The sequence below is a fragment of the Gopherus evgoodei genome, chromosome 1 (genome assembly GCF_007399415.2).
Source record: "Gopherus evgoodei ecotype Sinaloan lineage chromosome 1, rGopEvg1_v1.p, whole genome shotgun sequence".
NCBI classification, from domain to species: domain Eukaryota; kingdom Metazoa; phylum Chordata; order Testudines; family Testudinidae; genus Gopherus; species Gopherus evgoodei.
In genome coordinates, this window is record NC_044322.1 from 16,334,140 (window position 1) to 16,360,751 (window position 26,612).

Sequence of the window (26,612 nt, forward strand, 5' to 3'; positions counted from 1 at the left end):
CAGGAAGGGTGCTGGGGTCCCAAGATGGCAGGGAAAGAAGGGCTAGAAGTAGTCTTAGCACATCGGGTGCAGCTCCCAAGAGGGTTTCTGTGATCCAACCAGTCATAGCTTGATCATCACTGCACCAGCAAGGACTCCAACCTGACATATATGAGATTCTACTTTGTCTTCCTCATGTGCGCCGTTCTGCGCCCCCTATCTTCCGCCTGTCCTCTCTCTCTCTCTGATTTTCACCTTATCCTCAAATCAACTGTACTGCACAGTGCCAGCATGGTGAGATGAGATGGCCCATCCAGTTCTGTTTGGCCTGAAGAGGACCAGTGAAGAAGGACCTAACCAAACCAAACAGATAATGTCCCTGACTGGGAAATGAACCAGGGTCCAAAGCAACAGCAAACCCAAAGCATCCATCCATAATTGATAAGTCACCCTGTATCCTGAGAATTTCAACAAAAGCTATGTTGCCCTCATCTTTAATATCCTCCACAAAAGGACTTTGTTTTTGCCAAACAAATGTAATCAAAACCTATCAATCAATTTCACTGCTCTTTACCTCATTATGATTCTTCTCTTTTTGTGTGTTTCAATCAATACATTTCTAACTCTTGGCATGAATGTTATAGCATGTTTGCCATGGTACTAAGCAGACTCGAGTCTGTACACAAATATCATTTAACTTTATTTAATGCTGGTTTATGTTAATACCTTTAACTTTTTGGGCCCATATATTCCATCTAAATATATACAACAGGGCTTCAAGGTCCTTTTTGGTTCTTCTGTAAATATCATACTGTCATAAAATGTCCTAAAGACCCCAGGGCTATTACACTGATTTTCCTAAATAGAGACTGAGCCCCATTGTACCTAATAGGAAAAAAGTCTCTGCCCACAAAGAATTTTCAGTTCATAAAGAAAAAAACAGACTAGGAGGGGAGAGGAGTAGAATTCCACAATTAACAGATGGGTTACTGAGACATGGAACTATAATGGCTCCAGCCCTGCAACTGGTTCCACATGGTTGGATCCATGCACCTGCACAAAGCCACAATGACTTCAGAATTGGTATTTCAGAAAAAAATGTGCTTATTTTATAATATTTAGTTAGATTTATTTTTAGCATTCATCTTAAACTGTTTTACACTAAAACAAGAACTCACATTTGCACGTTACAACTAAAGGATGTTACAGTGTCAGAGGCCAAAATATGACATTACACCTAAAGTTGGGAAGAGTTTAGTTAACTTTACATAAGAACGGCCGTACCAGGTCAGACCAAAGATCCATCTAGCCCAGTATCCTGTCTACTGACAGTGGCCAATGTCAGGTGCCCCAGAGGGAGCGAACCTAACAGGCAATGATCAAGTGATCTCTCTCCTGCCATCCATCTCTATCCTCTGACCAACAGCGGCTAGGGACACCATTCCTTACCCATCCTGGCTAATAGCCATTTATGAACTTAACTACCATGAATTTATCCAGTTCTCTTTTAAACGCTGTTATAGTCCAAGCCTTCACAAACTCCTCAGGTACGGAGTTCCACAAGTTGACTGTATGCTGCGTGAAGAACTTCCTTTTATTTGTTTTAAACCTGCTGCCTATTAACTTCCTTTTATTTGTTTTAAACCTGCTGCCTATTACACCTCTGCACTTCTGATTTGCATCACAAACAAGACAGCTGATGAAAATAGGAAGACCAGAAGTGTACAATAATGAAGCCAAACAAGCCCTCAAAGTTAAGTAAAATTATCTAGACAGAGATACAAAGATAACATATTGATTTCTGTGGGTCTCTGTGCAGGGATAAGGATTTACAGAAATAGATCAGATGCCCATTTGAGCCCTGAAGCCAGATCCAACTCACTTTATTTATGAGAGTAATCCCACTGACGTCATGAATATTGTGGGCAGACTTTGGTCTCCAATTTGGCAGCAAACTGGACACATTTCAAAAATGTGAGCAGGACACATGAATCAAGCTTTCTATAGATGTTAGTATAAATGGATATGCACATATTTAACAAAGATACAAGGTGCTAACATAAAAATGCTTGAATTTAAACAAGAAAATATTTCTCTCTCTCTCTCATGTTTACACAATGCCAGAAACAAACTGTTATAAAGACCAGGAAGTCCATATCTTCATTTTCTTCAATGCGGAAAGTTGACCAGAAAAAAAATTAATATGACTTATTCTGACTTAGCAGTGCCTCGGAAAGGGAGATAGAAATAAAATAGCATCTAGAGCAACAACAGTAAATTATGTTCGTCTTCCTTTAGGAGGACTAACAGAGACAGGCCATATGGATTTTGTCTTTTGCAGAGAATGAGAAAGTACTATCAAAACAGCATTAGTTTGCTCCCACTATAGGGTAAGATCATAATGAGGAGCATAAAAATACAATAAACCCTCGAGTTACAAGGATAAACTTCTCCTCTGTACCTTTCTTGCCAAATTTTAACTCAGTATCTCTGATACAAACCCAGAGTAGCTATGCTGACTTCTCTTTTCAGTTACCACCGTTTAAATCCAGAGTAACTCGGCTGAATTGAGACTCAAGCATCTATTCAACATTTAATTTTGTTCTGATCACATTATTGCCCAATAAAACTGAATGTATAATAAAGCAAAACATAACACTTTAGTAGAAATAAAAAGGGAAGTTTTCTGTTCAGCTGAAGCGGAGCACAATGTGTCAGTCAGGAAGGAAGTAAAGATGCTTGGTTTCAACAGAACCACAGATATTACCATCTTGACACACGATGAATTATAGGAATAAAACCTGAGCAGCAGGTATATTAGCATAGGATACATAAACAGTACACCTCAATGGCAGTTTCTCATTATTAGCCCTCTCCACTAAGTGCCAAATTACCATATGCAGGCTACTTAGAATTCTATTAGTTTCAAACAGAGTCAGTCTACTGTAGAAAATTATCAGATCAGTTATTCATGAAACTAGGATACTGGTATATCCATGAAGGCTTTTCTTTCTCTCTCTGATTTCCTATGTGCCGATCTAGGCTGCCTGAACACTGATTAAAAGTATCATTTACCATCTAGGCTGACAGGGGCACTGATTCAGCAGTTCATTGCAATAGGTAGCAAACCTTTGTAGAGTACAATAAAACACTCCAAAGATCAGTCAAGCTGATCACAAGTAGAACCAATGAGCTTCCCAAAGTCAGAAGGGCAGATTTTCAGCTGGGGTAAACTAGTGAAAAATTTCAAACTGTTTGCTGAAGCCAATGGAGCTATGACAATTTCCACCAGCAGAGATTATGCCCCAGAATGTTTCTAAATACTATGCTAATTAACTCTCCTGCAGACATATTAGATTCACAATGTGGATCATGCACCAAAGAGTCCCAGATGTATTGGAGCATAAGCTTTCGTGGGTGAATACAATCAAGGTAAAAACTGCTTTTCCATTGCTAAACTTTTCAAGGTGCACTTTATAAAGTGAAACATAAATCAGTTGCCTCTGCAGAAGGGAAAAAAAAAACCCGTCCTTCAATCTGCTAGGATGTACTTATACTTTTAGTGACGGGGTCCTTAAAAATTAAATTCTTCCATTTCTAAGAATGTGTTAGAGCAGGACTTTTCATTTCTATTCCCAGCCACAATTAGCTTGCTGTGTAACACTGGACAATTGCTTTCTTTTTGTTTCTCAGTTTACCATATGCAAATAGATGAAGTAAACCTGACCAAAAAATGCTTTAACCAATGTGTGCAAAGTGCATTGAGACGCTCAGAGATAAGGTCCTGTAGAAGGGCAGTTTCTTCTTTCCTAGGCTATGTCTACACTGCCACTTATGTTGGCAAAACTTACGTCGCTCAGAGGTGTGGAAACACCCCCCCCCCCCCCCCCGAGCGACATAAGTTTCACTGGCATAAGTGGTAGCATGCACAGGGACATGTTGGTGAGAGAGTTTCTCCCGCTGACATAGCTATGCTGCTTGTGGAGATGGTCTTATTACGTTGACAGGAGAGCTCCCTCCCATCGGCACAGAATGTCTATATGAGCGATCTTACAGCAGCACAGCTGCATCGGTACAGGTGTGCTGCTATAAGCTCACTAGCGTAGACATGGTCCTAAACTGATAAGACAGTGATGTCTGAACTGACTCTTCTTATGCTGCCGATATTCCAGTCTCAAAGCTAAAGATTCATCAATCTTTTCCCTTTTTACACTCAGCAGTTGTTTTATATCTTTGAGCAGGGATGGAGAGCTGCCATAGTGGTCTGGCATGTCACTCCTGCACTTGAAATTCAAGACAGAATTATGCTCCAGCTCTTCAGAAATAAAAATTTATGTTGACAGCTGGAGCAGGGCCAGAGGTGAGGGGTAGGGTGGGATCTCGGTTCAGGAAGGACCCAGCAGACGGAGGCCTCCAGTTTGTTCTTCGCCCACCCTCTCCAAAACAAGAGAACAGCACTCTAGCTCCTCTGATTTTCCTCTCTCTTTGGTCCAAGCCAAGATGAGGGAAGAAGAGTCCTGCATTTCAGCAATGCTCTGCACCTTCTTTGTTCACCTTTCCCTCTTCTCCACGTTGCTCCCCACTCTAGGTGGCACTGTAGCTTCAGTGAGTCCCGTCTGTGCTCCCCTGTGGTCCAGCTAGTGTCACTCTAGCATCTGGCACACCACTCTATTGTCCTGAAGGTCCAATGAGCCCCGCTACACAGACGTCGTGCGTCGCCCACACTGCTGTCACTTGCTGCCGTGGTCCATGGAAGCTCTGAACTCCACCCTGGTCATTTCCCCAGCCCCACCATATACCTGGCCTGGGGCCTATATGGCACAAGAGGGTATCACCTGACACCCTCCCACCTTGATTACCACCCCACTGGACTCTGGTGTGCGCCCCTCTGCCATACCCTCACATTGTCTGGGGCTTAGGGTGAACAGATGTCCCAATTTTATAGGGACAGTCCCGATATTTGAGACTGTGTCTTATATAAGTGCTTATTATCCCCCATCCCCTGTCCCGACTTTTCACACTTGCTGTCTGGTCACCCTACTGGGGCTTCCTGAACCTGCAGGAGCAGCTGCAAGCAGTGCTTCTGGCGGAAAGGGAGGAGACCCCTGCAGAGACTATCTCAAACATGACAGAATTACCAACTTGAGATCATTTCTGCCAGGCTCCAGTGTTAGAAAGGTTTGTACTACATTGCTGTCCTTGAAATATAGTGAACAGCTCTTTCCCAGTATCAGAGGGTAGCCGTGTTAGTCTGGATCTGTAAAAGCAGCAAAGAATCCTGTGGCACCTTATAGACTAACAGACGTTTGGAGCATGAGCTTTCGTGGGTGAATACCCACTTCCTCAGATGCATGTCAGGAAGTGGGTATTCACCCACGAAAGCTCATGCTCCAAAACATCTGTTAGTCTATAAGGTGCCACAGGATTCTTTGCTGCTTTTACAGCTCTTTCCCAAACCACATTAAAACCAGTATATAACTAAAGTAATTATTTACCTGCACTTACTATAACCATCTGCTATGTACCAAATTCAATTAAGAACAACAATCATATGACAGAGGCATTTAAAATAAAGTTATAGGCTGGGCAAACTAAATCCATGTGTACCCCAAGAGTGCCATCCATCTTTATATCATATGCTTCTCGATTGCACATTTAATACACAGGGAATAAAAACTTGAACAAAAGTATAAAAATGACAGAAAACAAATGTATTTGCTGGTCTGAGAGTGCAGATGTGTTGCATATTCTCTCATTATATGGCCCCTATTTGAAACTGGACACTGATTTTAAAAGATTCATGCAGAGCCCTGTAATACTAACAACATACTTCTTGTTCAGCCATCAAAAGTGGACATGATACAAGAAAATGGCCCAAAGCAGCAGCAAAAAGAACCTAATTCAAACTCCCATGAACTTATGTCGGATCCAGGTCTGAACTTCTAGGCTGCCTCCAATCTCCAGGAGGCTGAACAAAATCCCTAAGACAGATAACTTCTGCTCCAAATGTTGCAGCTCATGTTAACCTGCCCATTAAATAGAATAAAGTTCTTCTGGATGTGTTAAAACTGAAGTTTAATACAAAAATATGAACCTGACTCTCCTCAAGACTGGTGAATAACTGCTGATTGGCACAGTGCCTTGCTTAGGTCCCTACAGTACTTCGTAGTCCAAAGACTAAAAGCATGACACATCACATATGCATGTACTCTACGGTGGTTTATTTGAAATAGAAGGGCAACACTCATTTTTTTATGAACTATGCTTTTTTGCAGTTCAGTAAGCTACTCTTCCACCCGTGTGTTAACGACAATCTCTTTGTTAAGCATCTGAAGAAAGTGTTTCTTGACTGAATCTGAAGGCTGGGGTTATTTATTAATAATTTAAGATGGACAATATTGCATTTTTTTCAGAACAAAAAATGTCAGGGCACAGGTTACACATGACTAGAAGATTCTTCACTTGATGCATTGACAAGATGCTGATTTTTATACTGAAGGCAAGGTTCATATATAGTTGGGTTTTTTGGAAGGGGGGGCAGGCGTATTTTGTTTTTTTCAATTTAGTACTTATCAAAGTTTTATATGTATAGAAAATAGTGAAAAATAGCACAACTCCCTTAGGAAGTACTAATTTTCTATAATACAGAAAAGTAGTGAGTGTGATTTATAATGAAATTCAATCATTAGTACGACCTCATACTACACCCTTTGTGTGAGCGCATGCATGTGCATGTGCGGTGTTTCCAATACTTATGATTTTATCTTAAGTCTTGTATTTGGGTGTCTTCTCCTAAAGCCACAGTTCCTGGAATCACATGATTAGGGGAAAATCCCAGGTTTAATTTATTTATTTTAAATAGACATTTTTAAGTCTCCTAGAAGCAGATGTTTGAGAACAAAGGGATAGAATTTAAGGCCTGAAGTGTCTACCAGATCATCTAGTCCAGAAGTCAGCAACCTCTGGCACGCAGCTCGCCAGGGTAAGCACCCTGGCAGGCTGTGCCAGTTTGTTTACCTGCTGTGTCCACAGGTTCGGCTGATCACGGCTCCCATTGGCCGTGGTTCACCGCTCCAAGCCAATGGGGGCAGCGGGAAGCAATGGCCAGCATATCCCTCGGCCTGTGCCGCTTCCTGCAGCCCCCATTGGCCTGGAGCGGTGAAATTGATTAAGTGAGACATATCCAGAAAATCCTAGCAAGTGACATACACCCCATGCTTCAGAGGAATGTGAAAATTTCCCAATATGATCTGAGGAAGATTTCCTTCATGATCCCACATATGATGATCACTTAGACCCTGAGCTTGTGAGCAAGAACCAGTCAGCCAAGAACCTGAGAGAGAATACTTGGTGCCACCTCAGAACAGCCGCCCATCCCTTCCAGTATCCCATCTCCAGCTGTGGCCATCTCTGATGCTTCAGAGAAAGGAGACAAAAACACAACTCAGAGTACAGTGAAGGGGGGAAAAATCCCTCCCTGATGCCTACAGGCTCCATGCCACAAGAAGGTAAATAAAGAGCCCCAATTTTTTTTTCATCTCATGGTTTCTAAATCAATCTAGTGATTTTGGGCAAGGGCTGAGGAGTTTTTGTACACTTGGCCCCAGCCATATGTTACATAGTTGGCCCCAACCCTGCAAACACTTATGACTGTGCTTACAGTTAAGAACATTTGCAGGACTGGGCCTTAATTGTCATCGCATCGGAAAACTTTATCAAAAGGTAATAGGGGGAGTCCCATTGGCTGTGGTTCGCCGCTCCAGGCCAATGGGGGCAGTGGGAAGCTGTGGCCAGCACATCCCTCGGCCTGTGCAGGTAGAAAAAATAACAGGCATCAGAGAACTAAAATAAGTCTGAGTCAGAAACTCCTTTCTGTGTTTTCCTTTTATTATATATATATCCCTATTATCACCTTAACATTATTCTAAAAACAGGAAGCTCCATCAAAAACAGGACAACTGGAATGAAGGCCAAAAATTGCATCCCTTTAACGTATTGTTTTCAAGGTTATTAAGGCCATAATCATGTGAACACTAGTTTCCAGGATTGAGACTAAATCAATAGATATTTGGAGGCAGCAGATCAGCAAAACAGAGAATTCTGTATTGAACTAGTGTATCATCGCCTGTATTCGAATTTCAGAAGTTTAAGATTAATTATAAACTGACTGTCCTAATCATGCCAGACTCCAAGGGGAAGTTTTTTCAAAGTATTTATCCTCTGAGGAACAAAAAGTGCTTTAAACTAAGATTAACTAAATCAATCCTCTGAATACTCTTGTGAAGTGGATAAGGAGTATATAGAAATCACTTCCGCCACTGCTGAAAGGTATCTGTGGTAGAACACAGAAGCTATTTAGCAGAGCAGAAAAAGAGTACACAACAAGTGAAGGGCCCTAACTTAGAGGAAAACATCATATTGACGGACTCCATGCCATGCTTTGGGAAATTCCAGAACAGAACTTTTGAGCTCAGAATTTTAAGGCTCCAATTACCTACATCTCTATATGTTTGCTTAAAAGTGGTATACATGCATCATATAATTCATGTTCATTAGTTATGAAGTGCCATACAGAACATGGCACTTCACAAAAATATATTAAGCCTACATCCTTGTGCCAAAAGAGCTTACTGTCTGGGGATAGCTTGTGATTGAGCGTTTCTCTCTGAGTAACAGGCAGCATGCAGCTTTACGGACCCATGACAAATCCTGAGTGGCACAGAGTGGGACTCAGATTCTCATTGCTTTCCTGCCCACAAATTTGGAGAGAAGTCATTTACTGCAGCCTTTGAATGGGTGCAAATTGCCCAGTCCACCCTCGCACTTGCATGCTTTGTCAGCTGTCCTGGCTAGTGGAGAGGAGAGCCGAAACATCACCCAATCCTCACACCTCTATGTCCCCTCCTCACCCACTTGCTCCATGTGAGTAGGAGAAAGCAACTCTAAACTCCTTACAAAGCACACAGAAAAGGAAAAGTGATCTTTGCTGAACCACTGAAAACTTGAGAATGCCCTAAAGAATGTCATTTGTTAAGAACCTGCTCCCTTTATTTGAACACAAATAGGGCAGGCTTTCTGAAAGAAATTGGTGGCAGTATGTGATGGAGTATATGAACCTCACACTGGAAAAAAGGGGTTTAAGGAGCTGATCTGGACCCAGGCAGTCCCTCCCCTCTGCACCTGATACAGCTTAAAAAAGGAAGCAGAGTAGCTCAGTGGCAGGCAGGCAAACAGGGGAGGTGAGGTGATCTAATCTAATCTATGCTCTGAACTGCTCGGAAGGAGCACTACGGGAACTCTTGCTGCCTGAGCAGTGGAGACACTGATCAGACCAAGCCTGCCAAGGAGAGACTGGAGACCCCAAGACCCCGACCCAGTGGGGAAGCCCTTGCTGACTTCTGAAGACTTCCACATTATTTGACTCCTTATGTGTACCCCAAAAGGGGAAGGCTTGACCATGTGACCTGGACAGAGGACTGAGCTGATAAAAAGTATCAGAGGGGTAGCCGTGTTAGTCTGGATCCGTAAAAGCAGCAAAGAGTCTTGAGCCACCTTATAGACTAACAGACATGTTGGAGCATGAGCTTTAGTGGGTGAATACCCACTTCGTCGGATGCATGTGGGTATTCACCCACGAAAGCTCATGCTCCAACACGTCTGTTAGTCTATAAGGTGCCACAAGATTCTTTGCTGCTTTGATAAAAGAACAGACCACTGCATGGCCAACAGTCAGAAAGGGGAATAACCAGAAGGAAGATAATCTGCCACACCTCAGCCTGACCACTAGGCAGCACTGCTGGTGAATGTTCTCTTTCACAGGGTAGTTAGCATAACTAAGAAAGAATGACACTGTTAAAGATGCTTTACAGACAACTAGGCAGCACTGCTGGTGAATGTTTTCTTTCACAGGGTAGTTAGCATAATTAAGAAAGAATGACACTGTTAAAGATGCTTTACAGACAACTAGGGAGAAAGGCTCCACGCCCAATGAGCTAACAACACAACGAGGTAACGAGCAGGCTGGGATGAACAAGAAAAATTGTTTGAACATGCAGTGATATTCAGCAGGTGACTTGTTAGACACTAGTATGGGTTGAAATATACACAGATGGTTTTCATACAAATATTCAAAATCATTTTAATTTCAAACAGGTTGAAATGGAGCCATTTCTAGAAATTTCTAACAAATTTATTTGGGCATAAGCTTGCATTGGCTAGAACCCACTTCATCAGATGCATGGAGTGGAAAATACAGTAGCGGGTATATGTACATAATACATTAAAAGATGGGAGTTGCCTAACACGGCTGTCAATCTGAAACCTTTAATCAAATTGCTATTCCCATGTTTTTACCCCAGTTTTCAGTAAATGAAAAGTTTCAACCACTGTTTGAGTAACATTTTTATGATGGTTTGAATACAATATTTTAAAAGGCACAATTTTTGTGATAAATGAAATTTTTCAACAATGTTGGTAACTTTTCATGAAAATTTGCCTTTAAAATAACTACCATTTTTGGATGAAAAATCTTTGAGTTAGAATTTTTTGACCAGCATCATCAGTTACATATGGATTTCTTGTTGCTTTTTAATTATATTTTATTGTTTCATTGTGGAATGGCAGCTGCTGCAAGAAGTGTGTTTTAGGGAGAAGAGGGAAAGTGTGTGGCAGACTAGGCCAGAGAGTGAAGGACAAATAGCAGGATGGCCCAGTGGTCAGATCACTAAACTAGGATCTGGGAAAGCTGATTCAATTCACTGATTCTTTATCTGTGTGACCTTAGGCAAGACACTTAGGGCTCGATTTACAAAGATATTTAAATGCTGAGTTGGAATTTTCAAAAGCACTTTAGTCATCTAGAAGCCTTAATCCCAATGACTTTTAACGGGAATTAGGCAACTAACTTACTTAGGTGCTTTTGTAAATCCCATTAGATACCAAACCTTAGGAACCTAAATATTTTTGTAAATCTGGTCTTCAGTCTTTCTGTGTTAGTTCCCCATCTGTAAAATGGGAATAATAGTATAGCCTTGCCTCACAGGAGTCTTGTAAGGATAAATACATTGAAAACTGTGGGGTGCTCACTGTACAGAGGATCTTAAATATCTAGACAGATATACATGAAGGCCGAGAGAGCAGAGAAGAAACAACCACGGAGGTGGGAGCGGGCGAAGAGTATGAAAATGGAGGTTAATCATGTAGCTTTGGCAAAATGCTAAGATTGGAGAGTGCACTGAACACCTGTGCTCATAAAATGAGGGCGTGGCCTGGCTAGAGCCAAGGAGATTTAATGCAGGCACTGCACAACCTGCCCTCCTGTGCCATGTCTTCACATCTGCCCCTAGAGTTTCATTAACCAGCCTTTTAATCAATTGGCAGAGTTGCCAGCTTGGGATGTACTGGCTTCAACACAATGAACAGTAAATGATCCTTAGATCTAGACTAAAATTAAAATAAACTTTACTGGCCATTTTTCATATTACAACTCCAAACAGAAAAAGCTGATTTTTTTGCTATTACACTGAAACACAATGGTTTCAACAAATCAAAGCGCAGGGAGCCTGTAGAGTTCCTACCTCCCAGCAGTCATTTTTCAAATCCATACAAATACAGGAGCCCATTTATTCTGATCTGCTAACACTGCAGTGGTTTCAGCTGTGAAACACTATGCAAATCCTTGCACCCTGATTCATTCCTGTATTCGGGCTCATTAGACATCTATTCTCACAGCTTCCCCATCTCTAGAACAGAGGTATCGATTCACCCTGCAAGACTGATTTCAGAGGTTCCCAGAGATTTTTTGCTTAGTCACCCTTTGGAGATTCATGTCCCACACATCCTCAGACCATGGAGGCAGGCATGGGATAGTCCAAACAGCTAACATGGCAGCACTGGAGAGAGCAGGAGGCAGTGGATGTTGGGTACCCGCACAGGATGGGAAGGCAGGGGCACCCACAGTTCACTCTCCTCCTCACCCCTATGCACATCCCTGTCAGGAACAAGAAACTGGTACCCAGATGCCCCCACTTCTTACCCACTGCCAAGCCTCGCGAGACCGTTTGCAGCTGCTGGGCAGGCTCAACCCTCCTCCTCACTGCTGCTTTCTGATGGTGTGAGGCTAATCTGCAGTGACTCCTTCCCCCTCCTGCCAAGTCTAGTGGCCCAGCAGTGCACATGCACAGGTGCCCCAAGGCTGCTTGCCTGCCTGCACCAAACTTGAGCAAAGCCCCTCCGAAAGCCTCTGCAAGATTTGCAGTCAAGTTATAACAGCAGTCTCCTGATGGTGTTACCAGGCAGGGACCTGTGGGATGCAGTTGACTGAGAAGCACCTCTGCTCCATGCTGCTTGCTGCCCCTCCAAAACCACATCACCCGCCCAGGGGGGCATGGCCCACAGCTTGAAAACTAATCGTTTAATACATTAATATTTGTAGAAGTGTTTTAAGATCCACGCTCAGTTACTAACATGGCAGCTGATTCCAAAACAGATAGAGGCAGGACTTAAATTCAGCTGGAGCTGTCCAGAGCGGAGCTCCAGTACAGTAACACCTCACTTAACGTTCTCCCGCTTAACGTTGTTTCCAAGTTACATCGCTGCTCCATTAGGGAACATACTCGTTTAAAGTTGTGCAATGCTGTAATTATTTTCAAACCCAGCACTCTGAAGGGGAAAGTTCCGCTTCTCTCCGGCCGCTGGCTGCACGGCTGCCCCGGCTCTTCCTGAATTCTCCAGCCTGTGCTCGCAGGGCCGCATTCCGAACGGGGCTTTAGAGCTGCAGGCCATGGCCCCGGGTCCCCCTTAGCCCAGGGCCCTACAGCCCCTAAAGCCCCTGCATTCCGGGTGGCCCTGCCTGCCGGGTGGATTAGCTCCCAGAATCGCGGCTCCCAGAATCACAGCCATGGGGGCGGTGCTGCGCTGTGCAGAGCCACCTGCACACCCCCTGCACCAAACATGAGCTGCCCCAGGTAAGTGCTCTGCAATTCCTGCCAACCCCAGCCCTGAGCCTCCTCCCCCTTGCGTGCCCTCCCACACTCTAACTCCCTCCTAGACCCTGCACCCCACCCTGAGCGCCCTCCCGCACCCTAACTCCCTCCTTTACCCTGCACCCCACCTTGAGCACCTTCCTGCACCCTAACTCCCTCCTAGACCCCGCACCCTCACCTTGAGCACCCTCCCGACCCTAACTCCCTCCTAGACCCCGCACCCCCACCTTGAGCGCCCTCCCGCACCGTAACTCCCTCCTAGACCCCGCATCCCCACCCTGAGTGCCCTCCCGCACCCTAACTCCCTCCTAGACCCCGCACCCCACCCTGAGTGCCCTCCCGCACCCTAACTCCCTCCTAGACCCTGCACCCCCACCTTGAGCACCCTCCCGCACCCTAACTCCCTCCTAGACCCCGCACCCCACCCTGAGCGCCCTCCCGCACCCTAACTTCCTCCTAGACCCCGCACCCCACCCTCAGCATCCTCCCACACCCTAACTCCCTCCTTTATCCTGCACCCCACCTTGAGCACCCTCCCGCACCCTAAGTCCCTCCTAGACCCCGCACCCCCACCTTGAGTGCCCACCCGCACCCTAACTCCCTCCTAGACCCCACACCTTATCCTGAGTGCTCTTCCACACCCTAACTCCCTCCCAGACCCTGCACCTGCTCCCTGAGCCCCAAGGATAAGCAAGGGACACCTCCCCACCACAGTACAGTACTGTACAGCATACAATGCCTTTTGTCTGCCCCCAAAAATTTCCCTGGAAGCTAACCCTCCGCATTTACATTAAATCTTATGGGAAAATTGGATTCGTTCAACATCATTTCACTTAAAGTTGCATTTTTCAGGAACATAACTACAGCGTTAAGTGAGGAGTTACTGTAATTATTTTCAAACCCGCAGGAGCCCTGGCATGCCCCTCCCCAACCCACTGGGCTAAAGCCCCGAGACCTCCTGCCCCTCAGCTGATGCCCACAGCCCCGAATCGGGGGAGAGCGTGGTGGGCTCAGAGAAAATCTCTGAGAATTTAAGCCCTGGATAGAGGTCATCACAGAAGCATTGTTTTATACCAGTAACTACTTAGGGGTGCTTTCGTTTAACTTGGAAGTAACCCCAGTTAGAGGTACTGAACAATCTTGGCTTTTGCCCTGAGCATATCAACTGTAATCATAGTTATTACTGAGTAAGTAGACAGTATCTTCAAGTTACCACCTAATTAACTCATTGCACCACCTTGTCCACTCTATATTTCTTTCTAAAACTATTATGGATTTGACATGAAAAAGTGTGCTAGAATTAAAAGTTATGGTTTTGTCTAAAGAAAAACAGCTATTTTATGTTCTAAATGTGTATTTACAGCACAGATGAGATAGATAAACTTCATTCTTTTCCATCTCGCAAGGACTGAATGACTGAAAGGGAATGATTATTTTGTAAAAGACTTCTCAATCACATTTTGGAGCTGATATTGATTATTATTAGTTCCTGTCCATTTGTTCCTTTTCAGAGTATTAATTTTATCATCTTGGTCTTTCTTCTTCACTTTCATTAGTTCTTCAACCAAATTCACATCAGACATTCACAGCATACATTCCAAATGTCAGATCATTACTCTTTCATGCTCTCAAATTCTAGTAAAATACCCTTGAGTGAAACAACATTCTGAGTTACGCGAACATTGGTAAAATCAACATATGGCTAATATTTTCATTAAAGGTTACGGTTCCTCTGGCATAAACAATATGTTTTAAATAATGAAAGACAATGTAGTTTATAACAAGGTTTTTAAAAAAAACAACAATGTGACAAGAAAGTAAACATTTAGTGGAAAGTTTCACTCCTATTTTATTGACCAAGAGTTAGTAGTCAGGTTCACGTATGAGGCGAATGCAAATACTATACTAAAGGCAACTTCAAGTGGAAGCCATTTGTCAGGGTTCGCCTCCACTGTGAACTCTGGGGTACAGATGTGGGGACTCACATGAATGTCCCCCATAGCTTGTATTTTACCAGCTTAGGTTAAAACTTCCCCAAGGCACAAATTCCTTTCCTTGTCCTTGGACGGTACTGCTGCCACCACCAAGTGATTTATACAAAAATTCAGGGAAGAGTCACTTGGAATCCCTATCCCCCCAAAATATCTCCCCAAGCCCTTCACCCCCTATCCTAGGGAGACTTAAGAATAATATACCAACCAATTGGTTAGCAATGTGAGCACAGATTGTCCTTAGGACACTGAAAATCAATCTGGTTCTTAAAAGAAGAACTTTATTTATAAAGAAAGTAAAAGAATCACACCTGCAAAATCAGGATGGAAGGTAACTTTACAAGGTAAATAAAAAGATTTAAAACACAGAGGACTCCCCTCTGGACTCAGCTTCACAGTTACAAAACAAGAATGAAAACCACCTCTTTAGCATAGAGAAAACTCACAAGATAAAACAAAAGATAACCTAGTGCATTTCCTTGCCTACTTACAACTTCTGTTATTTTAGATGGATCATTCCAGGTATATTTTCAGGAGATGTTGTACCTGCTTGGTCTCCAGAAAGGGAATAAACAAAGAAAGCCACAAACAAATCCCACCTCACCCCCCAGATTTGAAAGTATCTTCTTTCCTCATTGGTCCTTCTGGTCAAGTGCCAACTAGGTGATTTGAGCTACTTAACCCCTTACAGGTAAAGCAACTCAATACAGCTGCCAAGGAGAGATTTTATGCTACCCTTTTCTTTATATTTATTACACCATTGGTGAGTGTCTTTTATTGCTCCTTATTATACATAAAGGTCTGAAAGTTTCTGATTTTTACATTTTTCTTTCCTTGCCTTTTCCTCCTTGATATCAAGTCTTGTTTTTCCTGGTTATGCTTCTGATAAAACCTAGAGATGCGGAGCTGCTTAAATCCTTAGGTGATTTTTGTTTTGTTTTTGTTGGTTTTAAAGCTCTTCTTTCCACTGTTTAGTTAAATATGAGTTAACGGCAAGTTAAAATATTAAGCAGTCTGAATAAAAATAATTCCTCTTTTTAATGAACTTGTACCAATTGTCCTGTTTGTAGGCAGTCATGAATAGATGTGGAGACTATATTAGCAAAAGTGGGCCCTGGTACTAGGTAGAGAATCTAGGCAGTATTATAATGAAAGCAACATATAGAATAGTATCCCGCTCCTGCCTCCATTGTGGGGGGATGCGTGTGACATGAACAGTAGAGAAGAAATGCCTCCTACGTCAGGGTTTAGGCATATACAGATACAGATATGAATCTTTGTGAAAAAAGCAGGTATTTAAATATTTTAGCCTAATTCTCATGTTCCTTATTATTGGAAATAGAATTGCCAAGCAACCGAACAGCAAGTCTTGAGCACGATAGAACCCTTTAATGTAGGGGACAAAGAGCAATATAATACTTAAAGTGAAGACAACATAAAATTTCACAGATCACAATAAAATGGGTGTGCAACATTTTAAGTGACATCCAAGAACATGGTACATGGTGCAAACATCACGGTGCCCAGATTTCTCACAGTGTGGATTTTCATACCTATGTCTTTACCAGTACCCACCCACAAATGATCCCAAAGTGTTTGAGTCATTTTCACCAGAAAACCTTAGGAAGACTGTGAACTTGTAGGAATAGCATTATACATCTGAAAATACCTATCATCTACTACTGCAATTCCAATGCCAGAATTATAGGTGCTTGGGCAGGTATAAACACCATGAAAGTTATTATTTATTTGTATTACCGTGGCTAGGATCCTTAGTCATGGTCAAGGACTCTGCTGTTCTAGGTCCCACATAAACAAAATATGGACCCTGCCCCAAAGAGACAACAGAAAAATGCAGACAGACAGCTGCAGTGGGTGAGGGGGTGTTACAAGGAAACAACAAGACAATATTGGTCAGCACCAACCAAAGATTTGGATTTAAACTGCATGGAGGGGCTCCAAGAGGTAGACATTAAATATTCTTACTTTTTTTACAACTAATATCCTAACTGAAAGAAAATATAGTTCATCTGTCTGAATGATAAAACTGGTACACCTCTACCCTGATATAGCGCTGTCCTCGGGAGCCAAACAAATCTTACCATGTTTTAGGTGAAACTGCATTATATCGAACTTGCTTTGATCTGCCAGAGTGCGCAGCCCCCCTCCCCCCCCCACTCCCAAAGCGCTGCTTTACCACATTATATCCAAATTTGTGTTATATTGGGGTAGAGGTATATTAAAAGAACGAATCTTAAAGCTTCTGATATCTGCTTATGGCAAAATTGCCACAACTCCTTCCATCTGCTGAAGTAGTATCAAAATGTATATTACTAGTTCCTCAAAATTCCTTTTATGTTCCACAGTAATTGTTACAAGAAAAGTTCATTCACTGAAAGGCACATGCATTTCATCACCCTCCGAGAATATGCTGCCATAAACAGTTTGAGAGAAGAAACATCATTTGCAACATTTTTTAGTGACAATAGGAAGCTATAAAAAGAACCTAGTTGTGTTTCAGGGCAAATAAGCTTTAGAGAGATACTATCACATCTCCTAGAGAGTTCTCTTCCTAGATCAATCATTGTCTTGATGGGTAAAAAGACAAAGTCTGCTTCTGGTCAGCTCATTAGTTCTTATTGCCCTGAGAAATACTTCTGGTAGAAAAAAAGAAACGAAAAGAGTTCCTGTGCACTCTGGGTCTGATCCAAAGCCCATTGGAGTCTTCCCACTGATTCCAAAAGCATCAGATCAGGCCTTTACAAGTGTTATGTCTCAATGAAACTAAAGTAATAGAAATATACTTTTATTAAGGTTTTGGGTAGCCCCAAATTCTCTGTAAAAATCAGGGGGTAGTAAAAAAAAAATCAGTGTGGACATGTAACAACATACTATCAAGCAGTGGGACAAAGGCATTTTGGAATAAACAGTTTCTTAATTAAATTACTCATACGTGTACGTTTTTGAAGGATTTGGGCCCTAAATTTTTTCTTTACTACTTTTTCCAGCATCTTATGCAATAGGGTCCTGATAGTTTTTGGGGGACTCTACATGCTATAAAAGGCCAGAATTTATACTAAGTAACAAATGGCTAACAAGAAACAGCGACAGCGTTCGTATTTAAATTTTGTAATGTTCCATTAGGCACAAGGGCTCTAATTCATCAAGTCACATAAAAACAGGCCTATTGACAAGGGCACTACTCACATGCTTAAAGTTAGGCAAGTGCTTAAGTAACTTGTTGAATTAGAACCAAAATGTGAGAATCTTTAGGTATGTCCTTTGTCACCAGTCATTATCCTACATGATCTTCACTTTCTGCCAAGAGCCCTCAAACCCCGCTGTCCGCAGCCTAACCCCTTGCCCCAACCTGGAGCACCCTCCTTCACCCCAAATCCCTCATCCCTGGCCCCACACCAGAGCCCATCCCCACCCGCATCCCAACCCCCTGCCTCAGCCCAGAGTTCCCTCCCATACTCCAAACCCCTCAGTTCAACCCCCTCTCCTGGAGCCCCCCCTGCATCCCAAACTCCTCATTTCTGGCCCCACACTGCAGCTTGCACCCCAAATCCCTGAGTCAACCCAGTGAAAATGAACGAGTGAGTGAGGGTGGGGAGAACGAGCGACAGAGGATGGAGTTAGCAGGGGCGAGGCCTCAGAGAAGGGGTGGGGCAGAGGGCCGGGCAAAGGTGTTGGATTTTGTGCAAGTAGAAAGTTGGCAACCCTAGGCCCAAGTGGGGTAGGGGAGGCAGGTAACAAAGAATGAGTGAGGCTGGAAGGGAGTCTGGGGAGATAGCAAACTGTGAGGGGGGACATTTTTGCCTAAACAGTTAGCATTTGCCACACAAAAGCAGCTGAAAAGAGGGTCTATAATGGGAAGTGTTGGGCAGCCTTAATAATAGATAGTGTTATGAGCCCTAGCTATAATTAATATTCATAGACAATGAAGAATTTCTAAACTGTTGCTCATTTAAGGTTTGGAGATTTATTTGTTTTGTGCTTTGTTTATAATTACTGAGCTCATTAACAGCTGCTTTTCTAACATGAACGATAGTTTGATGTTAAAATGTGCCTATTTAGTCACAGATGTTTGAACAAACTTCATATACTACAGAGATATAACTATAATTAATGCATAGGTTCTTATGCTACTAGACTGGCACTGAATTTCAGATGAATTCAGATTTGAATGAAATTTTGTAATTTTGAATGAGCAATTGCAAAAAATAAAACAAGCAAAGACATTCTATAGCTGCATGCTATATGCTATTAGGATTTCCATTCAAGTGCAAGAAATACAAATGATGGTATATTCAAAATTTGGATAACACTGACATTTGGAAAGGTGAAATGAAGAACTGTAAAAATTGTGCAAAATTTTACCGATAAAGTAATTCTGGCCCCTTTGCTCTCCTGTAATAAGTACACTGGAATTACAGCATAACTGCAAGACAACTTTAGGTTTCTGAACTAGTCCCAGTTTGACTAACACGTTTTTTAACTAAAAAAATAAAAGGTCCAACAGGGTCAAGTTCTGAACTCCTTTGGGTTTATACAGCCCTTATTTTCCAAAGTGGAAAAAAAGGATCAGAAATAGGATGTTAACTAATAAGTTAGGACAAAACCAGAACAATCCTTCAGTGTAGCCACTTTGAAATTTGCTTGTTTTTTCTTTACTTGCACACATTGCACAATGTATGTTGGTTTTATTATTTTGTGTGTTTGTGTTCTGCACTCTCCTTCATTATAGATTGGTTCTGTATACTGAGCTGAAAGAATATATTCCCTGCCATGTTGCCACTGCTCATTTTTAAATTTTCCCTGTAGTGTTGGGTGTGAGGATATTGTTTGCATGAGTGGATATAACATGCAGGTAGCCGCTTTGAACCCAAAATTGATTCCAGTCTGAGAGACTTATACAGTAAGAACTGACTTTGTTAGATCTTGGAAAAATGCATTTGTTACGGTGAAATTCTTTTTGGAATCTGAGCATATCACCACTGTTTGTTAACAACACAAGGTAACCTCCGAAAAGCTCTTTACAAAAGAGTAAGGCTAAAAATTGAGCATTAATTTTTCTATTTTTAAAAAATAAAATAACATTCCTATTAAGTAATAGTAACTTCTACCTATCTGACAGCAATGCCCAGCACATGCTAGGTGCTGTACAGAAACACCCTAAAATGCCTCCAATCTCAAAAAAGACATACAGATAAACAGATGAAGGGTTGAGACAATATGTTTCCCCTCCATCTGATACTAGAAATTCAGACACAGACATATATAGCTGGAAATTTTTTCAGAAAAAAAATAATCCCAAATCAAAACAAAAACTCTTGGTATTAGTAATATTTGCTGATCTGCAAATAAAACTCATCAAGTTTTACAGCTGCACTGGGAAAAGGGAAAGTCACAATAAATCCACAATATTTTTCAAAAGAAAGTTAGTTTTGATTTGTTAAAACTTTGTTTCACAGAAAAATTCTGTATGTGAATTACTACTTTGCACTGTATGTCTCCAGACTTTATTACCTTCCCTAATCTGTGCAATTGGGAAAGAATTAAACCACACAATCCGTTTAACATTTAAAAAAAACAGATACAATATATTTAAAGAAACATTCTGTGCATAATTTGACAAATGTTTTGTGTATCTGATAATGCAGTGAAGAGAATTTTATGGGGGGTGGGTGGGAAATCAAGATAGACCAAGCTGTAAGTTCGACTGTTTACAAAAAGAGGAAACAAAATATCATACTTACATAGGGAATTGTGTCCAAGGTGTCTGTGTTGACAATTATAGGGGCAGGACTAGCCTGAAAGAAAAAGAAAGGGGGGGAAACAAATTTAAATTCTTGAAACTATTAAATATTCAAATCACAGTAACATGAAATTCAGAGCTAGCACCCTCACCTCCCTTGAATGCTCAAAGAACAATGGTATGTGCCCTGGGTATCTCCTAATTCACTGGCATTTGAGGTCAGGAGGAGATACTCAGTACCTTGCCAGATTGTGCCCAAAGAACCTGATCTAAAGTCCACCAAGTCAATAGGAATCTTTCCATTAACTTCAATGGTTTTTGGATTAGGCTCTAACTGCACAAGAGGTCGACATTTACTGGTTAATATTGTATGAAATGGGGAGTTCTGGGGTCTCAGGGCTCTATATAAACATGAGTTTGTTTGTTTCAACTCCCATTGTGTACACACTCCAAGTCTTGCACCTGAGCAAAATGAATCTAAAGTTAATGATGGAACCCACAACCGGGCAAGTTTCAAGCAGTTTCGAGTTTCACTAGAAGCACTGAGCAGAGCTCTACCATCAAGTACCGTTCTTATCTTAGCATTTCACAGCCCAAGAAGCAGTTACCCTTCCCCTCCCCACCGAAAAAAAAAGGGCATTGATGCAGTAATTCAAATGCTTTCATGTAACCACATGGTTTTTAACCTTTCAATTTCATGATGTAGGAGAAATACTTCCATCTAAAAAGAAATTATAAGTTATATGCAACCACATTTAACATTTGCTTAAATTATTTCCCGTTATACAATTGTTCAATCACAGGGAATACACTGAAAACAAGACACATATTTTGGTACTCTGAAGTAGGTGCAATTCAGCTGATGACCTGTCTTCATCTATTACAGTATTGTATGGTTTGATATTAAAAACCACTTTCTAAATATCTGAAAATAGACATTCTCTGTGACTACCTTTCATCCAGTTATCCTCGCTGGCCCTCAGTAGCTTCAGTTAGCTTAAAGTAATATATACAAGTTTGAGAATCTTTTTTATTTAGATTGTTATAATTTCAGTTATAGGCCATGCAGGAAAGATTTATAACGTGTAACCACTGAGTTTAAAAATACAGACCTTCCATGTCTACCTGCAACTTAACTTGAGCTTTCATGAATGTTTGTCATAAACAGATAGTTAAGGGTTAATGTCTCTTTTACCTGTAAAGAGTTAAGAAGCTCAGTAAACCTGGCTGATACCTGACCAGAAGACCAATAAGGGGACAAGATACTTTCAAATCTTGGTAGGGGCAAGTCTTTTGTTTGTGCTCTTTGTTTTGGGGGTTGTTCGCTCTTGGGACTAAGATGGACCAGACATCAATCCAGGCTCTCCAAATCTTTCTGAATCAGTCTCTCATGTTTCAAACTTGTAAGCAACAGCCAGGCAAGGTGTGTTAGTCTTATTTTTGTTTTCTCAACTTTAAATGTTCCTTTTTGCTGAGAGGATTTTACCTCTGTTTGCTGTAACTTTGAACCTAAGGCTAGAGAGGGTTCCTCTGGGCTATATGAATCTGATTACCCTGTAAAGTATTTTCCATCCTGATTTTACAGAGATGATTTTTACCTTTCTTTCTTTAATTAAAAGCTTTCTTTTTAAGAACCTGATTGATTTTTTCTTGTTTTAAGATCCAAGGGGATTGGATCCAGACTCACCAGGAATTGGTGGGGGAAAGCAGGGGGGGATGGTTAAATTCTCCTTGTGTTAAGATCCAAGGGGTTGGATCGGTGTTCACCAGAAACTTGGTGAAAAAGCCTCTCAAGGCTGCCCAGGGAGAGGAAGGTTTTGGGGTGACAGGAAGTGTTCCAGACACTGAAATTTCTGGATGGTGGCAGTGTTACCAAATCTAAGCTAGTAATTAAGCTTAAAAGTGTCCATGCAGGTCCCCACATCTGTACCCTAAAGTTCAGAGTGGGAGAGGAACCTTGACAATGTTCAATTCAATTCTTATGTCTATATCATAAATAGAAAAAAGATGGTTTTCAAGATAATACTGGTGTCTCTGTCAACCTTTGATTTCATTGAAATCCTGATTTTACTTCTCCATATTGATTAACCTTAAGATCAGATAGTCAGGGCAAAATAAATCTAGCATAGTTTCCTCAGCTCTTTTATTATTTATAATTATCTCCAGAGTTAAAATGCCTTGTCATTCCCTAATCAAGCAATATTTGTTAAGGTACAGGAATCAATCAGCAGCCCATCTTTTTTCTCATCACTTCTCCACTCTTGCAAGTAACTCAGGCCCTAATTACAAAAATTGCAGCAATGTATTCATTTTTCAGACAGTACTTTTAAGGTTTCTCAGCAGGAAAACAATGCAAGTGATGAAGAAGCGTAAGGACATTATAAAATAAGATTAGTTAAGGACTTGGAATTTCTTTGGCGAACCCCTCAACTGCTCCTGTAATCATGTAACCTGAAATGACAATGGAACATGTCCATCCATAAAGAACTTGCTTGGTCCTTGTGACAAAGTTCCTCCTCTACCTTGGTGGGTCCTGCGCTTATTGGCAGATTTGCTCACCTCAGTGATCTTCCCCACAGTCTGGATCAACTTCTCCTGTGTCTGATCAGGAGCTGGGAGGTTTGGGGGGAACCCAGGCCCGCCCTCTACTCCAGGTTCCAGCCCAGGGCCCTGTGGATTGCAGCTGTCTATAGTGCCTCTTGTGACAGCTGCATGACAGCTACAACTCCCTGGGCTACTTCCCCATGGCCTCCTCCAAACACCTTCTTTATCCTCACCACAGGACCTTCCTCCTGGTGTCTGAAAACGCTTGTACTCCTTAGTCCTCCAGCAGCACACCCTCTCACTCTCTGCTTCTTACGCCTCTTGCTCCCAGGTCCTCACACACACTTCCTCTCCTCTGACTCCTCCTCACCTGACTGGAGTGAGCGCCTTTTTAAAACCAGGTGCCTTGACTGGCTGCAGGTGATCTAGTCAGCCTGTCTGCCTTAATTGGTTCTAGCAGGTTCCTGATTACTCTAGTGCAGCCCCTGCTCTGGAACAGAAAACTGCTCATCCAGGGACCAGTATATTTGCCCTCTACCAGACTCCTGGACCCCACTGGCCTGGGTCTGTCACAGGAACCCTGTTTTAGGAACTCTGTTGATCGGTGCACAAACTGTTGAAAGATAAGTGCCTGCACTATGCAAAACAAATACTTTCCAGACAACTCAAGAGACTGATATCTGAAAGCATTTTAGGTAAAAGGACCTCTGGAATTTTCCATGGATGGCATGTGATAAGTGATGAGAGATAGATATAAAACCCAAAAGACTCCAAAGTGGGTGGATGGCTTGTTTGTTGGAGTCTGTTCCTCTTATTTTTCACTCCAAGTTGCAGGTCCAATGGGTATCAAGCCACCTGGGCCTCAAAACTTGGGGATTCTTGTGTTTTGATAATGTAACCTTAGCTATCTGGGACATGGTCCTGCCCTCTCATTGCACACTTCCTTCACTGATTCTGCTATGGAGAGGAGCAGGGCCGGCTCTTGCCATTTCGCTGCCCCAAGCACGGCGGCATGAAGCAGGGAGCGCTCTGCCACTCGCCGGTCCCGCGGTTCCGGTGGATCTCCCGAAGGTGTTCCTGCGGAGGATCCGCCGGTCCCGTGACTCCGGTGGACCACCCGCAGGCATGCCTGCGGATACTCCACGGGAGCCGCGGGACTGACGGATCTCCGCAGGGACGGCTGCGGGAGGTCCACCGGAGCCGCCTGCCACCCTCCCGGCAACCGGCAGAGCGCCCTCCGCGGCATGCCGCCCCAAGCACGCGCTTGGCGCGCGGGGCCTGGAGCCGGCCCTGGAGAGGAGAAGAACCTTGCCTTTCAAAATGACCATGCCTCCAGTGTTTTCTAGCAGATAGGGATTGAGACAAGGAAACAAAAGATATCTGGTTCTATTCCCAATTCTGCCACTTGACTTGCTGTGTGACCTTAGGCAAGTCACCTAACTGCTCTGCCTGGGTTTCCTAAGTTATAAAATGGATCTTGTGATTCTTATTTGCCTTTGAAAAAGATGCTGAAATCAACAGATGATAAGCAGCAGATAAGTGCTAAGAACTATTATACTTTAATAACGAACAGTTAGTCCTGGAGTTTCAAAAATGCACTTCTTCTACCGGCAACCTCCTGCTCAGCAGGATGAACTCCACTGATGAGCTAATTTAAAAAAGGGACTCCTTTAGGACCGAGGGATTATTAGGGTTCCAGTACTCTAGGTACTAGATTTTAGAGACAGTGACAGAGAAGCATATTGAATCGATTCAGGGGTTAGGAAAAGTTAAATCAACCCAGACATTTCCAGAACACTTTCCCTCTATGTCTCCAATCCTGTTCCTCATCTAGATATTTAATTTTTGATTCCACTATCTACCAAGACTGATGTCAATTTACTGCTTCATCCCTGCTGCACCTGAAAAGGACCTTTTCCTCTCACTGACTGATTGGAGAAACTGCTTCCACCCAGACTATACCAGTACTTGGAAGCCAAGACAGCATACTTACAGCTGCAGTATTCGATTGGTATCAAACAGTTGGGAAAAATATTGGAAAAGAGGAGATAGAAGTTTTTTTAAGGACATGAACATAGGAGACATTTCTCCCATAAATATACTCAGGAATTTCCAGCTCCAGTCAGTCAGGTTTTCTGTCATCTTAGCACCAAAGGCATTATTAGAAAGCATAGTAAAATAAACCTGAACCATTACCAGGGAGAGTACAAAGCTACACAGTCTTGTTCATGAGCATTTTTTCTGTACAGCATCCTCAGAGAATCATAGACTTTAAGGTCAGAAGGGACCAATATGATCGTATAGTCTGACCTCCTGCACAACGCAGGCTGCAGAATCTCCCCCACCCAATCCTGTAACAAACCCCTAACCTATGTCTGAGCCACTGAAGTCCTCAAATCATGGTTTAAAGACTTCAAGGTGCAGAGAATCCTCCAGCAAGTGACCTGTGCCCCACACTGCAGAGGAAGATGAAAAACCTTCAGGGCCTCTGCCAATGTGCCCTGGAGGAAAATTCCTTCCTGACTCCAAATATGGCGATCAGCTAAATCCTGAGCATGTGGGCAAGACTCACCAGCCAGACACCCAGAAAAAAATTCTCTGTAGTAACTCAGATCCCACCCTCATTAATTGACCTTCTCTAAATATTGTATGCTATGCTTATACTCATCAGGCAAAATGAACTCTGATTCCAGTCTGAGTACTAGTTTTAGCTTGATTGGCCTTGGTTTAGATACAGTGTTAATTAATATATTGTCTGTTTTTAACTAATTTTAATTCTATTCAGAACACACAGCATTTCCAGTTCTGTTTAGTCCTGGGGCATAATGCAATATACCACAAGGGTGGAAGGGATGGAGTGAGGGTGGGGCCTGGGAGGAGCACTCCCCTGGCAGACAGAAACTTGGCACTTTTGTCCCGGGACCCTAACTCCCCTAGGAACATCCCTGGCTGGGGTCACACCAAAATGCAGCCACATGGTTTAGCATCTATTTCATCAAAAGATGTGGAAAGGAGACCACCACTGAATACGGTGACAGGTATGTGACCCTTAATCTAGAGATGCTATTGTACTGACAATAGCTTTAAGTGAATTGATTTGAGGTCTGATATGCATATTTAATTTTGTCAAGTTGAGATGGTTTGTTTAGGCTTAGCAAGGCACTGATACCTTCATGGACAATGATGAGCAAGACCCTAGAACTATCCAAGATCTATCCTGCATATTCTTTCCAATTTCTTACAACTCAACCTTCAGCATCTTGGCAATCTACTGTGACACAACTGTTACGAATCTGGACACTGGAGAAAGATTTGGGACTCATGGCTCATGCCCATTAGCTCTTAAATACCATC

At 42.5% G+C, this 26,612-nt stretch overlaps 1 protein-coding gene across 9 annotated transcripts in view; it reads right to left on the reverse strand.

Annotated features, from left to right (window-relative positions):
• DLG2 (discs large MAGUK scaffold protein 2) overlaps positions 1-26,612 on the reverse strand; it is a 1,569,268-nt gene that overhangs the window by 544,990 nt on the left and 997,666 nt on the right. For all 9 annotated transcript variants that reach the window (XM_030558530.1, XM_030558473.1, XM_030558462.1 and 6 more), the window contains one exon: positions 20,716-20,769. In XM_030558530.1, the coding sequence (XP_030414390.1) occupies positions 20,716-20,769 (54 nt within the window). The remainder of the gene's footprint in view (positions 1-20,715; positions 20,770-26,612) is intronic.